The 15,013-nt window shown below is 52.5% G+C and overlaps 6 protein-coding genes across 6 annotated transcripts; 4 read left to right on the top strand and 2 right to left on the bottom strand.

Moving 5' to 3' along the window:
* Nucleotides 1-175: 175 nt before the first annotated feature.
* BDZ99DRAFT_510572 (amidase) lies at nt 176-2,718 on the bottom strand. The gene is made up of 7 exons (XM_033724478.1): nt 2,564-2,718; nt 2,346-2,494; nt 1,778-2,042; nt 1,521-1,715; nt 1,090-1,452; nt 747-1,027; nt 176-666 (listed from the first exon to the last, which is right to left on the bottom strand). Exons 1-7 carry the CDS (start codon nt 2,669-2,671, stop codon nt 408-410), a joined length of 1,620 nt encoding a protein of 539 aa, XP_033573943.1. The 5' UTR covers nt 2,672-2,718; the 3' UTR covers nt 176-407.
* A 354-nt stretch (nt 2,719-3,072) lies between these two features.
* BDZ99DRAFT_422310 (phenol 2-monooxygenase) lies at nt 3,073-5,452 on the top strand. The gene is made up of 5 exons (XM_033716979.1): nt 3,073-3,351; nt 3,411-3,585; nt 3,645-4,239; nt 4,290-4,372; nt 4,419-5,452. The coding sequence occupies exons 1-5, from the start codon at nt 3,125-3,127 to the stop codon at nt 5,340-5,342; spliced, it is 2,004 nt and encodes a 667-aa protein (XP_033573942.1). The 5' UTR covers nt 3,073-3,124; the 3' UTR covers nt 5,343-5,452.
* A 461-nt stretch (nt 5,453-5,913) lies between these two features.
* BDZ99DRAFT_500989 (MFS general substrate transporter) lies at nt 5,914-8,080 on the top strand (the record flags this gene model as incomplete). The annotated part of the gene is made up of 6 exons (XM_033723774.1): nt 5,914-5,971; nt 6,123-6,451; nt 6,504-6,696; nt 6,756-6,840; nt 6,899-7,098; nt 7,148-8,080. 6 exons carry the CDS (start codon nt 5,914-5,916, stop codon nt 7,990-7,992), a joined length of 1,710 nt encoding a protein of 569 aa, XP_033573941.1. The 3' UTR covers nt 7,993-8,080.
* Nucleotides 8,081-8,148: 68 nt separating this feature from the next.
* On the top strand, nt 8,149-8,952 carry BDZ99DRAFT_89241 (uncharacterized protein). Its single transcript, XM_033728999.1, has one exon. It carries the CDS (start codon nt 8,347-8,349, stop codon nt 8,836-8,838), a length of 492 nt encoding a protein of 163 aa, XP_033573940.1. The 5' UTR covers nt 8,149-8,346; the 3' UTR covers nt 8,839-8,952.
* A 3,122-nt stretch (nt 8,953-12,074) lies between these two features.
* On the top strand, nt 12,075-12,846 carry BDZ99DRAFT_393757 (uncharacterized protein; the record flags this gene model as incomplete). The annotated part of the gene is made up of 2 exons (XM_033715857.1): nt 12,075-12,495; nt 12,557-12,846. 2 exons carry the CDS (start codon nt 12,075-12,077, stop codon nt 12,844-12,846), a joined length of 711 nt encoding a protein of 236 aa, XP_033573939.1.
* A 121-nt stretch (nt 12,847-12,967) lies between these two features.
* BDZ99DRAFT_537972 (SET domain-containing protein) lies at nt 12,968-13,952 on the bottom strand. The gene has a single exon (XM_033726626.1). It carries the CDS (start codon nt 13,911-13,913, stop codon nt 13,311-13,313), a length of 603 nt encoding a protein of 200 aa, XP_033573938.1. The 5' UTR covers nt 13,914-13,952; the 3' UTR covers nt 12,968-13,310.
* Nucleotides 13,953-15,013: the final 1,061 nt, after the last annotated feature.

Below are 15,013 nucleotides of genomic sequence, written 5' to 3'. Positions count from 1 at the left end.
TTGTTGTGGTGCTGCCATTGGGGTGGTTGTTGGACGACGCGTCGCGTGTTGAGTTGGGTGGGCCACTAGCTTGTGCGGGCCACTAACTTGTGGATTACGTTAAGCCGTAAGAGAAGGACCGCCTAAACCTGAGGAGTGGAGTTACCTCGAACAACTTTACAAGCGCAAAGACCATATCACAAATTTCTGCACATCTGCAATGGCGAATCCACGGTGTGGGAATCAGCGCGTAAACTGAGATCAGGTCAAGGCATCCAATGTCATTCCATATAAAGCTCTTCGCTCCGCACCAGAACGTATTCTTTTGCGCATGAGGAATCTTGTGAATGATCCAAATTCATCGTCAGTACGAGCGCTCACGTAGGACTTCAGTTTAAGTCGATGTAGGAGAGAAGCATGGCTCTAAATCACGTATTCATCAGCTTCTCAACCACTGCCGCAACCCCTAACACTTTCTCCTCTTCCAGCTTTCTTCCCACGATTTGCACGTTCACCTTCATCCCGTCCATTGCTTCAGGGTTGTAGAGTGACCAGTTCCACTTGTCGATATCATTTCTCGCCTCGTAAGGCGAGAGAGAGTCCATTGACGGATCCAGCTCTTTCGACACAGCGCCAGCGGCGAGGGAGAGCGCGGTGTAATCAAGGAGATTCCAGACCTTGGTGTATCTGCCATCCAGTTTCAGCACACAGATCGGCTCAACTGTTCCTGTTGTTTTGGATTGAGTAGTGAGAAATTGAATACGTACCCTGGCCATTTGCATTCTCGGTGCTTGACCGCAGAATGCGGCATCACTGGCGTTAACAACACATCTACAGTTCTTCCTGTCTTTGGCGACACGGCCGCGTTCCACTTATCTAGATATCGCTTTTGGGCCGCGAACTTCCGCTTGTTCAGCTGCCAGTACTCGTAGACGGAGACTGCTGGTGCTTTGTTCACCAGACCGGCAACGTGCGGGATGTATGGCTCACCGCCTACGAGCATGTCTCGACGTATGTCTTCGCCACCGTCGGCAGTGTAATATGCATCCTGTTGTAGAAGCGTTGGATGTTTGCTTTTGTAAAGCTCTCGGAGATATGAATTTTACGTACTACAATGTCGATACATTCACGGTGGTGGTTACCTGGATGCCACGGAATGATCTCATGGCCGGCTTCCTGGAGTCTTGCAGCTACTGCTTTCAGGACCCGAGCTATGGGAGGGTGTACTCGGACTACGCCGTCGTCTTCCATCAGCCCAATCACCAGCGGTCTGGATTGGACTTCCATAAATACATCGGTCCGCCAGGGCAACGGACAGCACCTCGGATCCAGCTTCCAGGGTGAGGTATCGATGACTGCCTTCGTAACTGCCGTGAGAGACTGCAGAGAGCGGCTTAACGGACCAACTACAGACGGCACATGCTCCTGGCCATCGGTAGATACCGGCACGCCGTGGTATGGCAGTCTTGTACTCTGAAAAGGGGTGTCAGGGAAACATGCTCCTAGCGTAGCGATTACGACAACGTGTAGTCCAGGCTTACACTGGGTTTTAGGCCATAGAGGCCCATCATGTGAGTGGGAATGCGGATCGACCCGCCGATGTCCGTCCCCCAGCCGACGACAGAGCCGTGCATGTAGAGCAACGCAGATTCGCCCCCAGTAGATCCCCCGGGGGTGAAGTCGGGGTTCTCCGGGTGTGTCGTCAATCCCCACAGTGGATTTTCTGTTTCACACCACTGCGCAAGAGACATCAATTGCCGATCCAAAGCCGGAAGTTCGGAAGAAGTTGCCGCCGTACCATGATGCTCTGCGGCAAGTTTGTCTTTGCAATGACCACGGCCCCGAGCTTCTTCAGCATGGCAACCAAAACGGCGTCCTCGCCAGCTGGCTTGAATGCTCGCCCAACATAGCCGATCGTACTGTCGTAACCTCTGACGTCGAATTGGTCCTTCAGAGTCATGGGAACGCCGTGAAGCGGTCCCACGAGCGTCCCGTGCTGTCTAAAATAAGAGTCAAGCTCCTCGGCCGCATTGAGGGCCTCGTCGAAGAGGATCTCGGTAAGACTGGCTGCTGTCAGTCGGCGCCAGAAGCTTGGCTACCCATGCAAGGGCCACGAGGATCGGAGTGCATTCCGTACCAATTCGTCTGTGCCTGTTAGTTTGCCGAGCCGTTGGGACTTGGGACTACATGAGACAGGGGTTCAGAGAACAAGGAAGGAAAAAATTCAACAAATGGAAAGAATTTACACGCTTGTGCGCAGCCACAGCCCTAGAATGGTGTGAGAATGGCGTTAGGAGGCCAGGACGAAGAAGCACATGGCTTAACGGGGGCCTGCGCCTTTGACGCATGCTGGGATCGCTTCGCACCGTTTTATGTACGCTCTGCACAGCCGAGCTGCTGTGACCTCTCCGGACTGGATGGCAGCTGTGATCTCCTCCACATGGTCAATGTCCGTGAAGTCCCGCTCAGATTCCGCCTGCGTGCTTGTGGGGCTGAAAGGGGTTTCGACGGCATGCTGGTGTTTCGGTTTGTTAGCATCTATGGGACCCCGGAAGCGGGCGACTGCGACTATCGTGGCTTTTACCTCGCGTGATGCCTTGGACTCGTGCTGGGAATGCTCTTGGATCGCGTCGGCTCGGATTTGGCGTTTTCTTCGGACTATCTCCTCCCAGTTCGCCTCGGTATCAGCCATCGGGCGTTAATGACGTTTGATGAAGCGTGCAGTGCGAGCAGGCTGAGGAGGAACCAGAAGGAAAAGTATCACAGCTCTCAACGGCTTCAGCGGGTCCATTCTCGGGATTCCTTAAGGAGCTGCCGCCATGCAAGCTTCCCCGGCTTCCCGCCGCCCTGCGTCCCCCGGTGGCCAAGGGTGGGGGCTGCCGTGAGGTCCATGCCACCAGAAAAAGTTGCACTCGCACATTTGACAACACCGCGACCAACACAGGCCCTTTTCGAATTTGCAGAAGCTGCCCCTGGCTAACATCACACCACGCTGCTGATCCCAAGCGTTGAGCCTTGCCGCTGAGCCGTGTAGACTCAATCTCCAGCTATCAAAAGGCACAATGGCGAGCTTTCAGAAATGGCGAACGAAACGCGACTCCCCGCAGCACCCCCATTTTCGACGCGCAGCCAAAAAGAGCCCGCCATGACGGCCACCATCTGGGATATCATGAAGCGTAAACCTTCTTCGCAAAGGTCGCTCTCTTCGTCTCCGTCGCCCAAGATGTCCCCCGGCTTGAAGACTGAGTCGCTGAGATCTGTTAGCACCGCTGCCAGCTCCATGGAGGTTGTGCCTGCAAATGGCCAACCCGAACGACCGAGTTTCAGCGATGTCGTGGTGGTCGGGGCTGGGCCTGCGGGGCTGATGCTTGCGTATGTTTGTCTGTGAGGCTCTGACTTAAGGCACTAGGCTAACCAGAAGCTGTGTATAGGGATAACTTGGTGCGGTTTGGAATTAAAACCGAAGTTGTGGACAACAGGCCTGAGATGACCTCCACCGGACGAGCAGATGGTTTACAACCCAAGACAGTCGAGACTCTGAGGCAGATGAGGCTAGCAGAGCCTCTGCTTAGGAAAGGTGTGAAGGTGTATGATATTGCTTTCTGGGTAAGTTCATGTCAAAATGCAATCGGAAGCTTACATGTAGACTGACCCTGAATGCATAGAGATCAACATTGAAGACCAAATTGCAACGCACTGGACGCGAAATTCACTACCCCCCATTCGTCGACCTCCTCGATCCCTACATCTTGCTTGTTCACCAAGGCATGATCGAAAAACTTTTCATAGATGACATGGCAGAAAGAGGAGTGGGCATACGACGAAATACCGCGTTCATGGATTATCATTATACCCCAGAAAAGACGATGCCTCTGGAGGCCGTCTGCAAAGATAATGTCGGTCAAACGAAAAAAAACTTCGGCACGAAGTACATTGTTGGATGCGACGGTGCACATTCGATGGTGCGGAAATGTCTCCCTGATTCGAGGCCTGAGGGTGCTTCTCACGATGCTATCTGGGGCGTGTTGGATGGCCAGATCGACACTGATTTCCCGGATTTCTGGAGCAAGGCGGTGATTTCGTCTGAGGAACGTGGTTCGGTGCTCATGATTCCGCGAGAACGGAATCTGACGCGGCTGTATATTGAACTCAAATCAGATGCTCGGGAAGGCACCACGCGAGAGGAGCTATCTCAAGACTTCGTGATGAAGAGAGCGCAAGAAATTATGTCTCCATTCTACCTCAGGTGGAAGAGTGTCGGTAAGCTTTGAGACCCAGGTACTCTTCGAGAATTTCCCTAACTAGCGCAGAATGGTTCAGTCGCTATCAAATCGGTCAGCGAGTGGCTTCGCGCTTCACAGATGATGTGGACAGAGTTTTCATTGCTGGAGACGTAAGTGTTGAGACTCAGAACTGAAGTACCTATCTAACCCATTCAGGCGAGTCATACACATTCTCCCAAGGCAGCCCAAGGGATGAATACCTCGATGCACGATACCTGGAACTTAGCATGGAAACTGAACTTTGCCGTCCGTGGGCTCGCAAAACCCTCCCTACTTGCCACCTACGAGCAAGAGAGGAGGAAGATCGCCCAAGACCTTATCAACTTCGACTACGAGCACGCGAATGCATTTGCCAACGGAGATTCAAAGGCCTTGGCAGAGAACTTCCGCAAGAATGTAGCATTCATCTCCGGCTTCGGCACCACTTACGAATACAATGTCCTCAACATCCCCTCCAAAGGTCTCATCCACGGCAGCCTCACACCGGGCTGTCTACCTCCCCCCGCAAAAGTCACCAGATACATGGATGCCAACCCAGTCGACATCCAAAATGATATCCCGGCCCTAGGCCAATTCCGTATATACTTCTTCGCACACAACGTCCACGACGCGAAACCGTTCCTAGACACTGTCTGCGCTAGCCACATATCTCATTCCTCTACCGTCGGCAAGATCACATCGGCCGGCAACGCATCATACACTATCCAACCTCCTCTCGACGCACCACATGATGGGTTTGTCTGCCCTGAGCGCTACACGCCCGTGAGCACTGTATTTACGTATTCACTCGTTACCGACATGTCTCGCAACGACGTCGAGATTGCGGACCTAACACAGGTCCTTCGCGATAGCAGGTGGACGTTCTATCTTGACGACGTTCCTGAAATGGACACGCGCAAGCAGACTTGTATCGACAAGTGGCTTGGTGGTCTGGACACCCACGAGGTGGCCGTCGTGAATGTGAGGCCGGATGGGTATGTCGGTGCTTTCCGGAGCTGGCCGGTAGGCACAAGGGAAAGCGGGTTGAGCGCAATAGAGTGGATGGATCGGTATTATGAGGGTTTCATGAAAGGGCATTAAGAGGGTCACTGGGCACATGTTGGATATGGGTGGAGCATATAGACTACCAAAAAGTAGATGTGGTGGCCGCATAGAACTTGGTTGGAATAAAGCACAATACCATATTTCCTTTACGAAAACTACCAAGTCAGGATTTTGGTGATAGACAGGTAGAGACGAGGTAAGCATAAGATTCGATCTCTACGCTCCTCCAATAACGCGGAAGCTGTAGCGCATGGTGGCGTCTACTGTACCAACGCCGGCCATATGGTAACGAATCTCACCTCTACGTTTGAGCGCCATGCAACCAGGTCCCTAAACCTTCTTCCACTCATCCACTTCCTCGGTATCTGATCCACAACTTGAATCAGCCTCCCAAGGGCGCGTCAAAGTGCGCACTTAGCAGATTTCCCCATTCTCGCATCGCGCGTTAGTCACGACAACCCGTCGGACTCGTTAAATCCGCTTTGCTGGTTCTATCGGCAGCAAGGAGCCGCTGATCTTCAACCAACGCTTTTAGGCGTACTCCCAATCACCAAACCCCCCACTCTCGTTATATCGCAGCAGTATCCACTATCGCACTCTATCAATAATGGCCGCTTGTACAGGAGAGCCCTTTGTAGGGTACGCCCACCAAGAAGACGACGGTCGTACGTCCTTCTTGGCTGGGCTTCACAACGCCAAAAGTTAATCTATCGTACCACTGTGGTGGCACCTTATCGCGTCCTCAGGAACCGGTGGCGTTTCTGGAACTGATCTTCTAGGAGGAAAGTTTAGCTTCTTGGCTATATAAAAGTCTAGTTTGCCGACCCTTATTGTCGATCTGTTATCTTCATCTTGTTTTGGTTCAAGAGACTCGTCCATTCAAGCACTTCATCGAAGAGAAATTGAGAGGTATCGTGGCGATGTTCGGTTCATCAGAGAAGAACGCCTTCGATGGCGACAGCAAGCAGGTCTCGCCTCCAGCGACGGAAGCAGACCATGATATGGGGAGCTCAGTAGCCTATATCGACAAGGCGGCGGAGAAGTCATATGGTCCGCCTTTCTTCCAACCCAGCTTCGTCTCCATTCTAACATTACTACTTCTAGTTCGGAAACTCGACTTCTACCTGCTACCATTTCTCTCGTTGGTAAGTTCACCTAAGAACCCCTTATGGCAACTGAAGTGCTAATAAGCGTCAGATGTACTTCTTCAACTCCGTGGACCGCAGCAATCTCGGCAACGCGAAGACCGACGGCATGGACAAAGATCTCCACTTCATAGGCGAAGAGTACTCGCTTTTGATCTTGCTGTTCTATATTCCGAATGGTCTATGCGATTTGCCACTGAATATGTTGACGAAGAAATGGTCGGGGAAGATCATGCTTCCAGGACGTAAGACAGCCCTCCGCCCTTCCTTAGAATGCATGATTGATGCTGATATCCGGATATAGTCATGGTCAGCTGGGGCGCATGTGCACTCCTCCAATGCGCCGCCTACAATTTCGCTGGGATGGTGGTGCTTCGATTGTTTCTTGGGTACGACGTCCAAGTCCGCTTTTCTTTACTTTCGAAGTTACTCATTGAAATGCTGTAGTGCTTTCGAAGCCGGCTTCTTCGCCGGGACCGTCTTCTACCTCACCCTCTTCTATACACGCGGCGAACTCGGCTTCCGCATCGCCATCTTCTTCGGCAGCGCCCTCCTCGCCGCTGCCTTCAGCGGTCTAATCTCGTACGGCGTCTTCCAAATCAACGATCCGCAAGTTCAGGGGTGGAAGTTCCTATTCATCATCGAAGGTGCATTCCCTCTCCCTCCCCTTCTTCAAACCCCTCTGACATTCCCCAGGCGCCATGACCGTCCTCATCGGCACCGCCGCTTTCTGGTGGCTCCCTGCTACCCCATCCACCGCCTGGTTCCTAACCCCCGCCGAACGCGCTGCCGCGCGCGCCCGCTCCCTGCGCGACTCCTCCAGCTCCACCGGCGTCGAGTTCAGCGTCCGCGAGTGCTTCCAGCACTGGAAGACGTGGAAGTTCTTCCCGTGGATGGTCATCAGCTTCACCTACCCTGTCGCCTTCTCCACGACCGCCAACTTCCTCCCGCAAATCGTTGCTCGGCTGGGGTATTCAGTCGTCAAGACGAACCTGTGGACTGTCGCGCCAAACGCCGTCGGCTTCGTATTCCTACTGCTAGTAACCTACAGCAGTGACCGCTTCCGTGAGCGCACATTCCACATCGTCTTCGCGCTCCTAGTCAGCGGCGTCGGCATGGTCATCCTCGCGACCATCGACGTCCTCGCCAACAAGGGCGTCGCGTACTTCGCGTGCTTCATGATGGCCTCGGGCGCCTACATCCCCTCGTGCCTCGTGCACAGCTGGCACAACAACAACAACCTCAACGAGAACTCGCGGGCGGCGACGACGGGGTTGCTGGTGGGGTTGGGCAATCTGGGGGGGATCCTGTCGGCGGGGACGTTCAGGCAGCAGTACGCGCCCAAGTATGTGCCGACGCTGATTGCGACGTGTTGCTGTAATCTGGTGTGTATTGTGTTTACGCTGTGGTTGGGCGGGTGGATGAAGATGGAGAACCGGAGGAGGGATCGGGAGATGGGGGAGGTGATTAGGCCGGAGGATATTGATACGGATGAGTTGGCGGATGGGGAGAGGAGTGCCAAGTGGCGGTATTTTACTTGAATGGGGCTTTGGTGGCTAGAGAGGGTGAGGATCGTGTTAGTCAAAGATACGGGTATAGATACGAATCTCGAGCAGTTAATTAAGGTGTAGTTGTGATCGGAAATGAAAATTGTCCATCATTCTGGACCGCTCAGTTCACTGCTGGTGTCGGATGCACTCCTACCATTGGCTCTTACTATTTGTAACTTTTTATCGTATCTTATATGCGAAAGTATTGTTGGAAATATTGACCCGGTTGCATAATTATTCTCTCAAGGTTTCCCGGGACTATAGCCGTAGTCGAACGTCCACTCGACACTTCTAGAATAATACAATTATTGATATGAAAGACTGGGTTGGATTTCGTTGAACAAGATGGATTTGTTGGATGTTTTGAAAGCCCACGCATGCATACAGCGTGTAGGCGCATCCGGTGAACTAGCGCGGAAAGGAAGCCACGAGAGTCAGCCGCAGAAGTGGGATAATCCGGAAAGTAACGCCTCTCGATACCTTGCTTTTGACAGTTATAGCTCAGCTTTGGTAAGAATCAGTCCAGGAAAGGGCTTCCTCCGTTCTAATCCTACCTATTACATCTGTGGCTTCAAATCTGCGCTAGTTCACCGGATGCGCCTTGACGCTGTGGTAGGGCTATCGACTAAGTCAAGAAGGCGTGAGCGGTCAGCAGGTATGAGAAGAGCTAGAAAGGTCAATAAAGGCTGCGAGCCCCAGGCGCGTACGAAGCTGTTTCTTCACACAATTAGTATGATTTCCCAAACATACCGCAAAACCACGTTCAAGACTAGCTCGGAATCAATAGAGATAAGGGGAAGCTTCGATGGCGGCACTCACGCTGAGCAGGCCTACTAACCCACTGCAACGTAACACCATCTTCGCCACTCCCTCGACATCACCGGCTTCAGCAATCCTTTTGCTCTGGAAACCCGATCACTGTTACCACATTAGGCTTTGAAGTCCGCATACGCCACTGAATCCTTCTTCGTCCAGTCTGGGTTTGTGATGTCCGTCCAGCGACACCACCATACCACCACCATCAGTAACAGCCAAATATCCAAGAGAGGCAGGTTCGGAAGCATTGCTATGCGTTGTTCGTCGACGGCACACAAACTCTACAGCCTATATTCAGATCGACGGGCAGCCCTGCTGTAAAGCTACGATCGGATGTGACGCTCATAAATTCCTTCGAACTTCCTAGGGAGCGCGAGCAAAACCAGCCGTTCCGATGTCTGCAACTCGTGATAACGGTGTGGGGATAGGTGTGGGATGCTGTATAGACTGTTGCACAAGGAGGATTCGAAGCGCGGAAAAAGTACGGATCAAGACTCGTACGCGAATATAGGGATCTGAACAATACAATGTAGCGATGATCTTGAAGATGGCAATCATAAAGTTTAGACATGTCGGGTTATTGGAGTCTGGAGGATTCGAAGGTGTGGTGAGCGTGCCGTACTGTTGCTGATCCCTTTTGCTGCTGCCAGTCTAGGACTCGGGGCTCGGAGCTAGTCGAATACTTCGCACCCGGACCATTCGCGAGGCTGTGTAGACATAAAACGTACCCTAGAGGTGTTTCGAAGCCGTATGCTAAGATGATAACTGTGACTGAAACTCGAAGGATTCTACGTGTTTGGAATCATGCCATGGGGAGGCTTGAATACGACATATTTCTGTTTAAGCGGTCAGAATGTCTCGAATACAAGTGCGCAGCAGTGATATCCGGTGACTCTGGCCACACTCCTGACCCAGGTGTAGCTGGAGGATTACATTCCTAGAATCATCGAATATTGCGGAGTTCCTGTAGAGACGTCCACTTCCGGCAGAGGCCGCTGCTGGGGGCCCGAATAGGGAATCTTTCCGCAACACCCACATGCTGATTACCGCACAGACGACATGGTCGATCGCTTCCTCTGTCAGATTGTGGGGTCCGAAGAGTGATTGATGAAAAGAGACGGCTAAGTCTCCAATCCAACAGGCTTACCTTCGTATGAACAGTGCATTGTAGATCTGCTTCTTTCAAGGTAAGAAACCAATCCATGTAATGAACCTTATGCTAGGTTTATGTGCATATAGGAAGGTTACTTGAATCCTTTTGACTTACTTGTAAGTGTCGCAGCAGTCTTGCTATAGGGTGGTAGCACAGCTAACAGGAGAAAGTGAAGAGTGTTACCTTAACCGCTCCTTTGAAAGCACGTGAGCTCGGATTACAGCCGAGCATGTGGTTGAGGCTGTATTAAAGGTAAGTATAGCGACGTTTCGGCGAAGCAATCGGCTCTTCACGGACGCGTTTGGGCGGTCTGCGAGTTCCGCACAGTAATTTTCAGCCGCAAGGCATGATGTCCGGTCGGCGCCAGGATGTATAATGACTGAAGCTTGCGTAGCCAGCTCAAAAAGAATTAGGGTTTAAATCAAAGTATGTATGGGGGCATGAAAATCGCTGACAGGGGAATATAGAATACGGCAAATGGGTGCGCCAAGACTTCGGGCGGGCTGACAGTCGACTAGGTAGTGTGGACATGACACAGCATCACAAGAGGGATGAAACGCGCCTCGGGCGAAATGCCACAAGGGAACAGCTCGTGGCGATGAACTGGTGATTAAAGGAGCGAAGGCGAGCGAGGAGGAGCGTGAAAAGGTAGAATCCTTCGTCTCTAGGATTAGCGAGTTGGTGAGTTAGCGAGTGAGCGAATGTAAAGAAGCGGCTCCTTTGAGATGCGGTTCTTTGGTGTCTGATTTTCTTCGATTCGATGCTTGTTTGCAGCACGCGTCTCCCCAGCAAGTGGGCAGGGGACAATCGCCCACGCGGTCTTGGCATGAAGGAATGTACTACGCGTCGGACAGCCTCACTGAATATAGCCGTCATCAGTGGTGCTATCCGTAGTGCTATCGGTAAGGCTGTGGTAGTAGTGTGGTCGTGACGTGTAGAGAGGCAGAGGGAGGTCGGGTGGCGGCCAGCTAAGAATAGACGCAAGTGTGGCACTTGAGTGAACAGCCTCAAGCCATGCCGCCCATCTTTCGGGCCGGGAAAGCTTGGCTCGACTTTACCGGCACTCTGCCAATCGGCCCTCGGTGGCGCCCCTCGATCGTCTCAGACTGCCGTGGGGGCCGCATTGCTCCTGATGCGATTGGCCCTTCAAGCTTCATCTCTGTTTCAACCTCGCCCGCAAAGTACCCGGGACTTGCTCCTCCCATTTCTTGATATTAACCGTTGATCATCACGCGGGGATATACCTACCTGTATTCGGAGTACGCGCACGATAGAGCAGTGAACACGGCATCAACGTAACGTTGGACTCCGCAGCCTCCAGTATCATGATCCTTCCGGCGCTGCCGTTGAGACTACCCACTTCGATTCTAAATCTCGGCTTCAACTGCCCCGGCACGATATTTTGTACGCCAAAGACATGCATGCCTGGACGCACGCAGAGTGACAAGGGAGCGTCATCCTTGAGTGGTCCACGAGCGCGGTGCGCGGGTCAGGCACCCAGCAGGAGGCAGTGAGGGTTACTTAGCCCCCTCGCCGACCAACCACCAAGCTCGCATGAAGGGCCCCCCGTAAACGGCCGCCCAATTACTGGCACCAGCCTGACGAAACGAGTAGTGATCTGAGTCCTTCTTAGCAAACGGCCGCCCTACAAGGGCAGTGATGCTACATGCGGAGCTCAGACCCCAGAGTAGCCGCCAGGCTGTAGGGCTCCTAGTGCCGGAGCTTCATTTCTTGTGGTGGCTCATCAGTGGCATTGGCGTTGCCCGTGTGAGTAGGTTGCACTGTGCAGAGCCTCTAGCCAAGGTTGAAGTGTGTCCGCTGATGGGGGCTGCTTTACCTTTCATTTTGAATCTAGGATATATACCTGCGGGTGTTTCCCCGTCGAGTATCCACCCATCACATCATTCCAACGCGTTTCAATTCCTAATACTCTTTCTGTTTTACCTTTCGTTCAGCCTCGCATCTATTCACAATGAAGTTCAGCACTACTCTTTTGAGCCTCGCTTCCGCAGCTTCCCTCGCTTCCGCTTTCTGTGACAATGAAGACTACGACCGTGACATCCTCAGCATCTCCAAGGAAGAAATGAAGCGCAGCATGGCGAATATGCGCCGGGATACCATCGAGGTCGACCTATACTACCATCTCCTCGTCAGCGAGTGGTCCGACGCCAACAACTCCATTGTCGACGGCCTCTGGAAGCAGATCGACCACATGAATGCCGCATACGGCATCTACGGCATCCACTTCAACACCCAGCCCGTTGACATCATTGTCAATGCGGCGTGGGCTAATGACATCGATTTCGAGAAGCCAGAGAAGGGCAAGGCTCTCCACAAAGGCAGCTACCACGACGTGAACATCTACGCCGGAGAAGGCTTCGGCAGCGGCGTGTGCTCTCTGCCAATTGGCTTGGACCAAAGCAACGGCACAGACACGATTACGGAGGATGATCTCACTGGCGATGGCTGCCATCTTCCCCTCTCTGCCGCGCTCGACCCGATCAGTGGAACTCCCTCCCATGAAGGTAAGTCAAATCATTCCCACCCAACCCTCTCATACTTCATGCTCACTGATTCGCGATTTAGTCGGCCACTGGTTCGGTCTCTACCACACCTTCCAAGGCGGCTGCTCCGAACCCAACGACTACGTTGAGGACACTCCCCAGCAGGCGCAGCCCTCCTACTCGCACGAGACTATCACTGGCAACGTCGAGAGCTGCCCGGTAATTGATACTTGCCCCGCCAATCCTGGCAACGACCCCGTCTGGAACTTCATGGACTACACCGACTGCTCGCACGAGTTCACCCCTCAACAAGGTGCCCGCATGAACACTGCCTTCAACAAGTACCGCCGCAACAGGCAGGTTGCGAGTTAGAAGGTTGTGGAAATTAACATTGTAGTGTACGTTGACTGCATTTTTGTATATACTTGATGAGTGCGCTTGTTTCTTTGGTTATTTTGATGGGCATTTGGATGCGGGGCATTTGGTGTGAGCATTTGTATATAACCTCTCATGGGTATGAGCAATGTAAATTGAATGGTTGCTCAAATGATTCATCTTTGTGGGGTTAAGGGCAGTGAGGAACCAAAGAACTGAACATAAGAGATACGATACCCAAGTTTATTAGACAGTACTTGCTAATGAACATCTCTCAACAATACAAGAAGAACATTAGGAATGAGCCAGTCATGACCGACATCTCGGACCTACCTCGCAGGCCAAAAGCCTCCAAAAAAAGAAAGAGGCAGTGATTACCCGCTAATAGCTTACCTTTAAACATTGAAAGGTATCTATCTGCCTGCCTGTACGAAGGTTACTCTGACCGGCTTGCCATCATCTTAACTTCGACGTCTCGACATGTCCGCTTCAAGACACCCACTGGTGACACTCCTCCTCTTCTCAATCCTTTGCTTCGGAAACTTTTTACTCATACAACTCTTACTCCAGCAGCGACACCCAAACCCCGCCTGCTCAAAATACCCCTCCCCATAATCCGTCGTGATCTCCGTATCAGCATCAATCGTCCTCGTCGCCTCCAGCACCATCACAATCTGCTTCCCGACCCTAAAGTACTCAAAATGCGTATTAGCATCACAATTATGGTTGATAAACCGCGTCCAATTACCCTTTGTCTCCGCATCAATCATCGCTTTTGGCCACGCCTCATCATGCCGACTCTTACCACGCTTCGATGCTCGCTTACCAATGGGGATGTTCAGACAATACGCCAGCGACTTTTTCTTCTTTCCGTCTGGCGCCGGGATCACGCGCCCGGTGTAGGCGCCTAGTATCTGGCCCCTCTGCCACTGCGTTTTGGCGAAGACGCCGACGCCTAGGGGAGTGGCGCGGAGCTCGAAGCGGGAGGTCCAGTCGAGGCCGCCGGACAGCCAGTCCTGGAATTCGTGGCCGCAGTTGAGGTTGCCGCGGGCGGCGGGACACATAGCATCATCCCACAGGGATTCCCCGAGACAGTGCAGGTCTTTGCCGTTGTCAGCGGCTAGTAATGTTTGTAGATTCTTAGGGGCCACTTGCCTGCGGGCCAGCCCGGGGGTGGCTCGGCCTTAGGTGGCCACGGTGACTTCTTCCACTCTGTTTTGGCGAACTCGAGGGCCTCGAAGCGGCGGGGTGTGATGGTTGTTCCGTCGACCGGGGCATTGCGGGCGATGGCCTTGGTCCCGACGGTTTTGTCGAGCCAGTATTCGAAGGTGTCTTTTTTGAGGCCGCCGCGTCCTGACGTTGTAAATTGTTTTGGAGCACTGATTTCTACTTACAGCTAATTGTTCTCGTACCTTCCCTAAGATCTGAGATATGCGAGAATGTGCGTGGCTTTGCAATCAAGCATGATTTCAAAAGAGGGCTGTATCGTTGATCAGTGATCGAGGAGGTATGCGGAGAACAATGGTCTTTGTCTAGAGTCACCCATCAATTCGGATTCTTGCTCAGCTTCTAACAATTGATAGGAGGATAAAGCGAAGTCGGACAATAGAACAAGAAGGATACTACACAAGACAAAGAAGATACATAATGTCCTGCGTGACGAGAAACCCACCGTGCCGAGAAGTCTTTACTCCTCAAGCATCTTAAATCTCTCCCCCGCGACTTATAAAATAATCGCTGGTCTGTTAATCTTCTTTAACGTCCGTCCCTGCGTGGCGAGGAACCCGCTGTGCCGAACCAATTCCATAGTTCAAGCATACTACAGCGCGTTGCCGTACATTCCACCTTTGAGCGTTGACGTCGGCGCCTTCGATCATTATCAAACGGTCTGCTACTTCTGCATGCCCCGTCAGACATATATAAGTTGCCGGAGATCCAGGAACGACTCGAGACATCCCGACTCTCAATCTTTCTGAACATTTAGAAGGCTCTTGCACACGGTCATGCCGCTCAATTCAAACGATTGTCACCCTACGCCGTGTCCAGCCCATGCCCATGAGATCTTCAATGGATAAATCTGCTTTGATGACTGCAACTCCGACTCGCCGGTACTCGTCGCCCTAGGAAAGGTGATCATAACCGCGTGGTTGGAAGCAGGCCGCTT

Source organism: Mytilinidion resinicola (assembly GCF_010093595.1).
Source record: "Mytilinidion resinicola strain CBS 304.34 unplaced genomic scaffold BDZ99scaffold_15, whole genome shotgun sequence".
NCBI classification, from domain to species: Eukaryota; Fungi; Ascomycota; class Dothideomycetes; order Mytilinidiales; family Mytilinidiaceae; genus Mytilinidion; species Mytilinidion resinicola.
This window is presented reverse-complemented; position numbering and strand designations above follow the sequence as displayed.

Excerpts from the sequence above, each read along its gene's own strand:
- BDZ99DRAFT_89241 (XM_033728999.1), top strand. The coding sequence starts at position 8,347 with ATGGATTTGTTGGATGTTTTGAAAGCCCACGCATGCATACAGCGTGTA.
- BDZ99DRAFT_510572 (XM_033724478.1), bottom strand. The coding sequence starts at position 2,671 with ATGGCTGATACCGAGGCGAACTGGGAGGAGATAGTCCGAAGAAAACGC. Across the intron at positions 1,716-1,777 it reads ACTTGCCGCAGAGCATCATG|TGGTGTGAAACAGAAAATCC; the intron begins GTACGGCGGCAA and ends TCTCTTGCGCAG. Across the intron at positions 1,028-1,089 it reads GTGAATGTATCGACATTGTA|GATGCATATTACACTGCCGA; the intron begins GTACGTAAAATT and ends CTTCTACAACAG.
- BDZ99DRAFT_422310 (XM_033716979.1), top strand. The coding sequence starts at position 3,125 with ATGACGGCCACCATCTGGGATATCATGAAGCGTAAACCTTCTTCGCAA. Across the intron at positions 3,352-3,410 it reads CCTGCGGGGCTGATGCTTGC|GGATAACTTGGTGCGGTTTG; the intron begins GTATGTTTGTCT and ends AGCTGTGTATAG. Across the intron at positions 3,586-3,644 it reads TGTATGATATTGCTTTCTGG|AGATCAACATTGAAGACCAA; the intron begins GTAAGTTCATGT and ends CTGAATGCATAG.
- BDZ99DRAFT_537972 (XM_033726626.1), bottom strand. The coding sequence starts at position 13,913 with ATGTGTCCCGCCGCCCGCGGCAACCTCAACTGCGGCCACGAATTCCAG.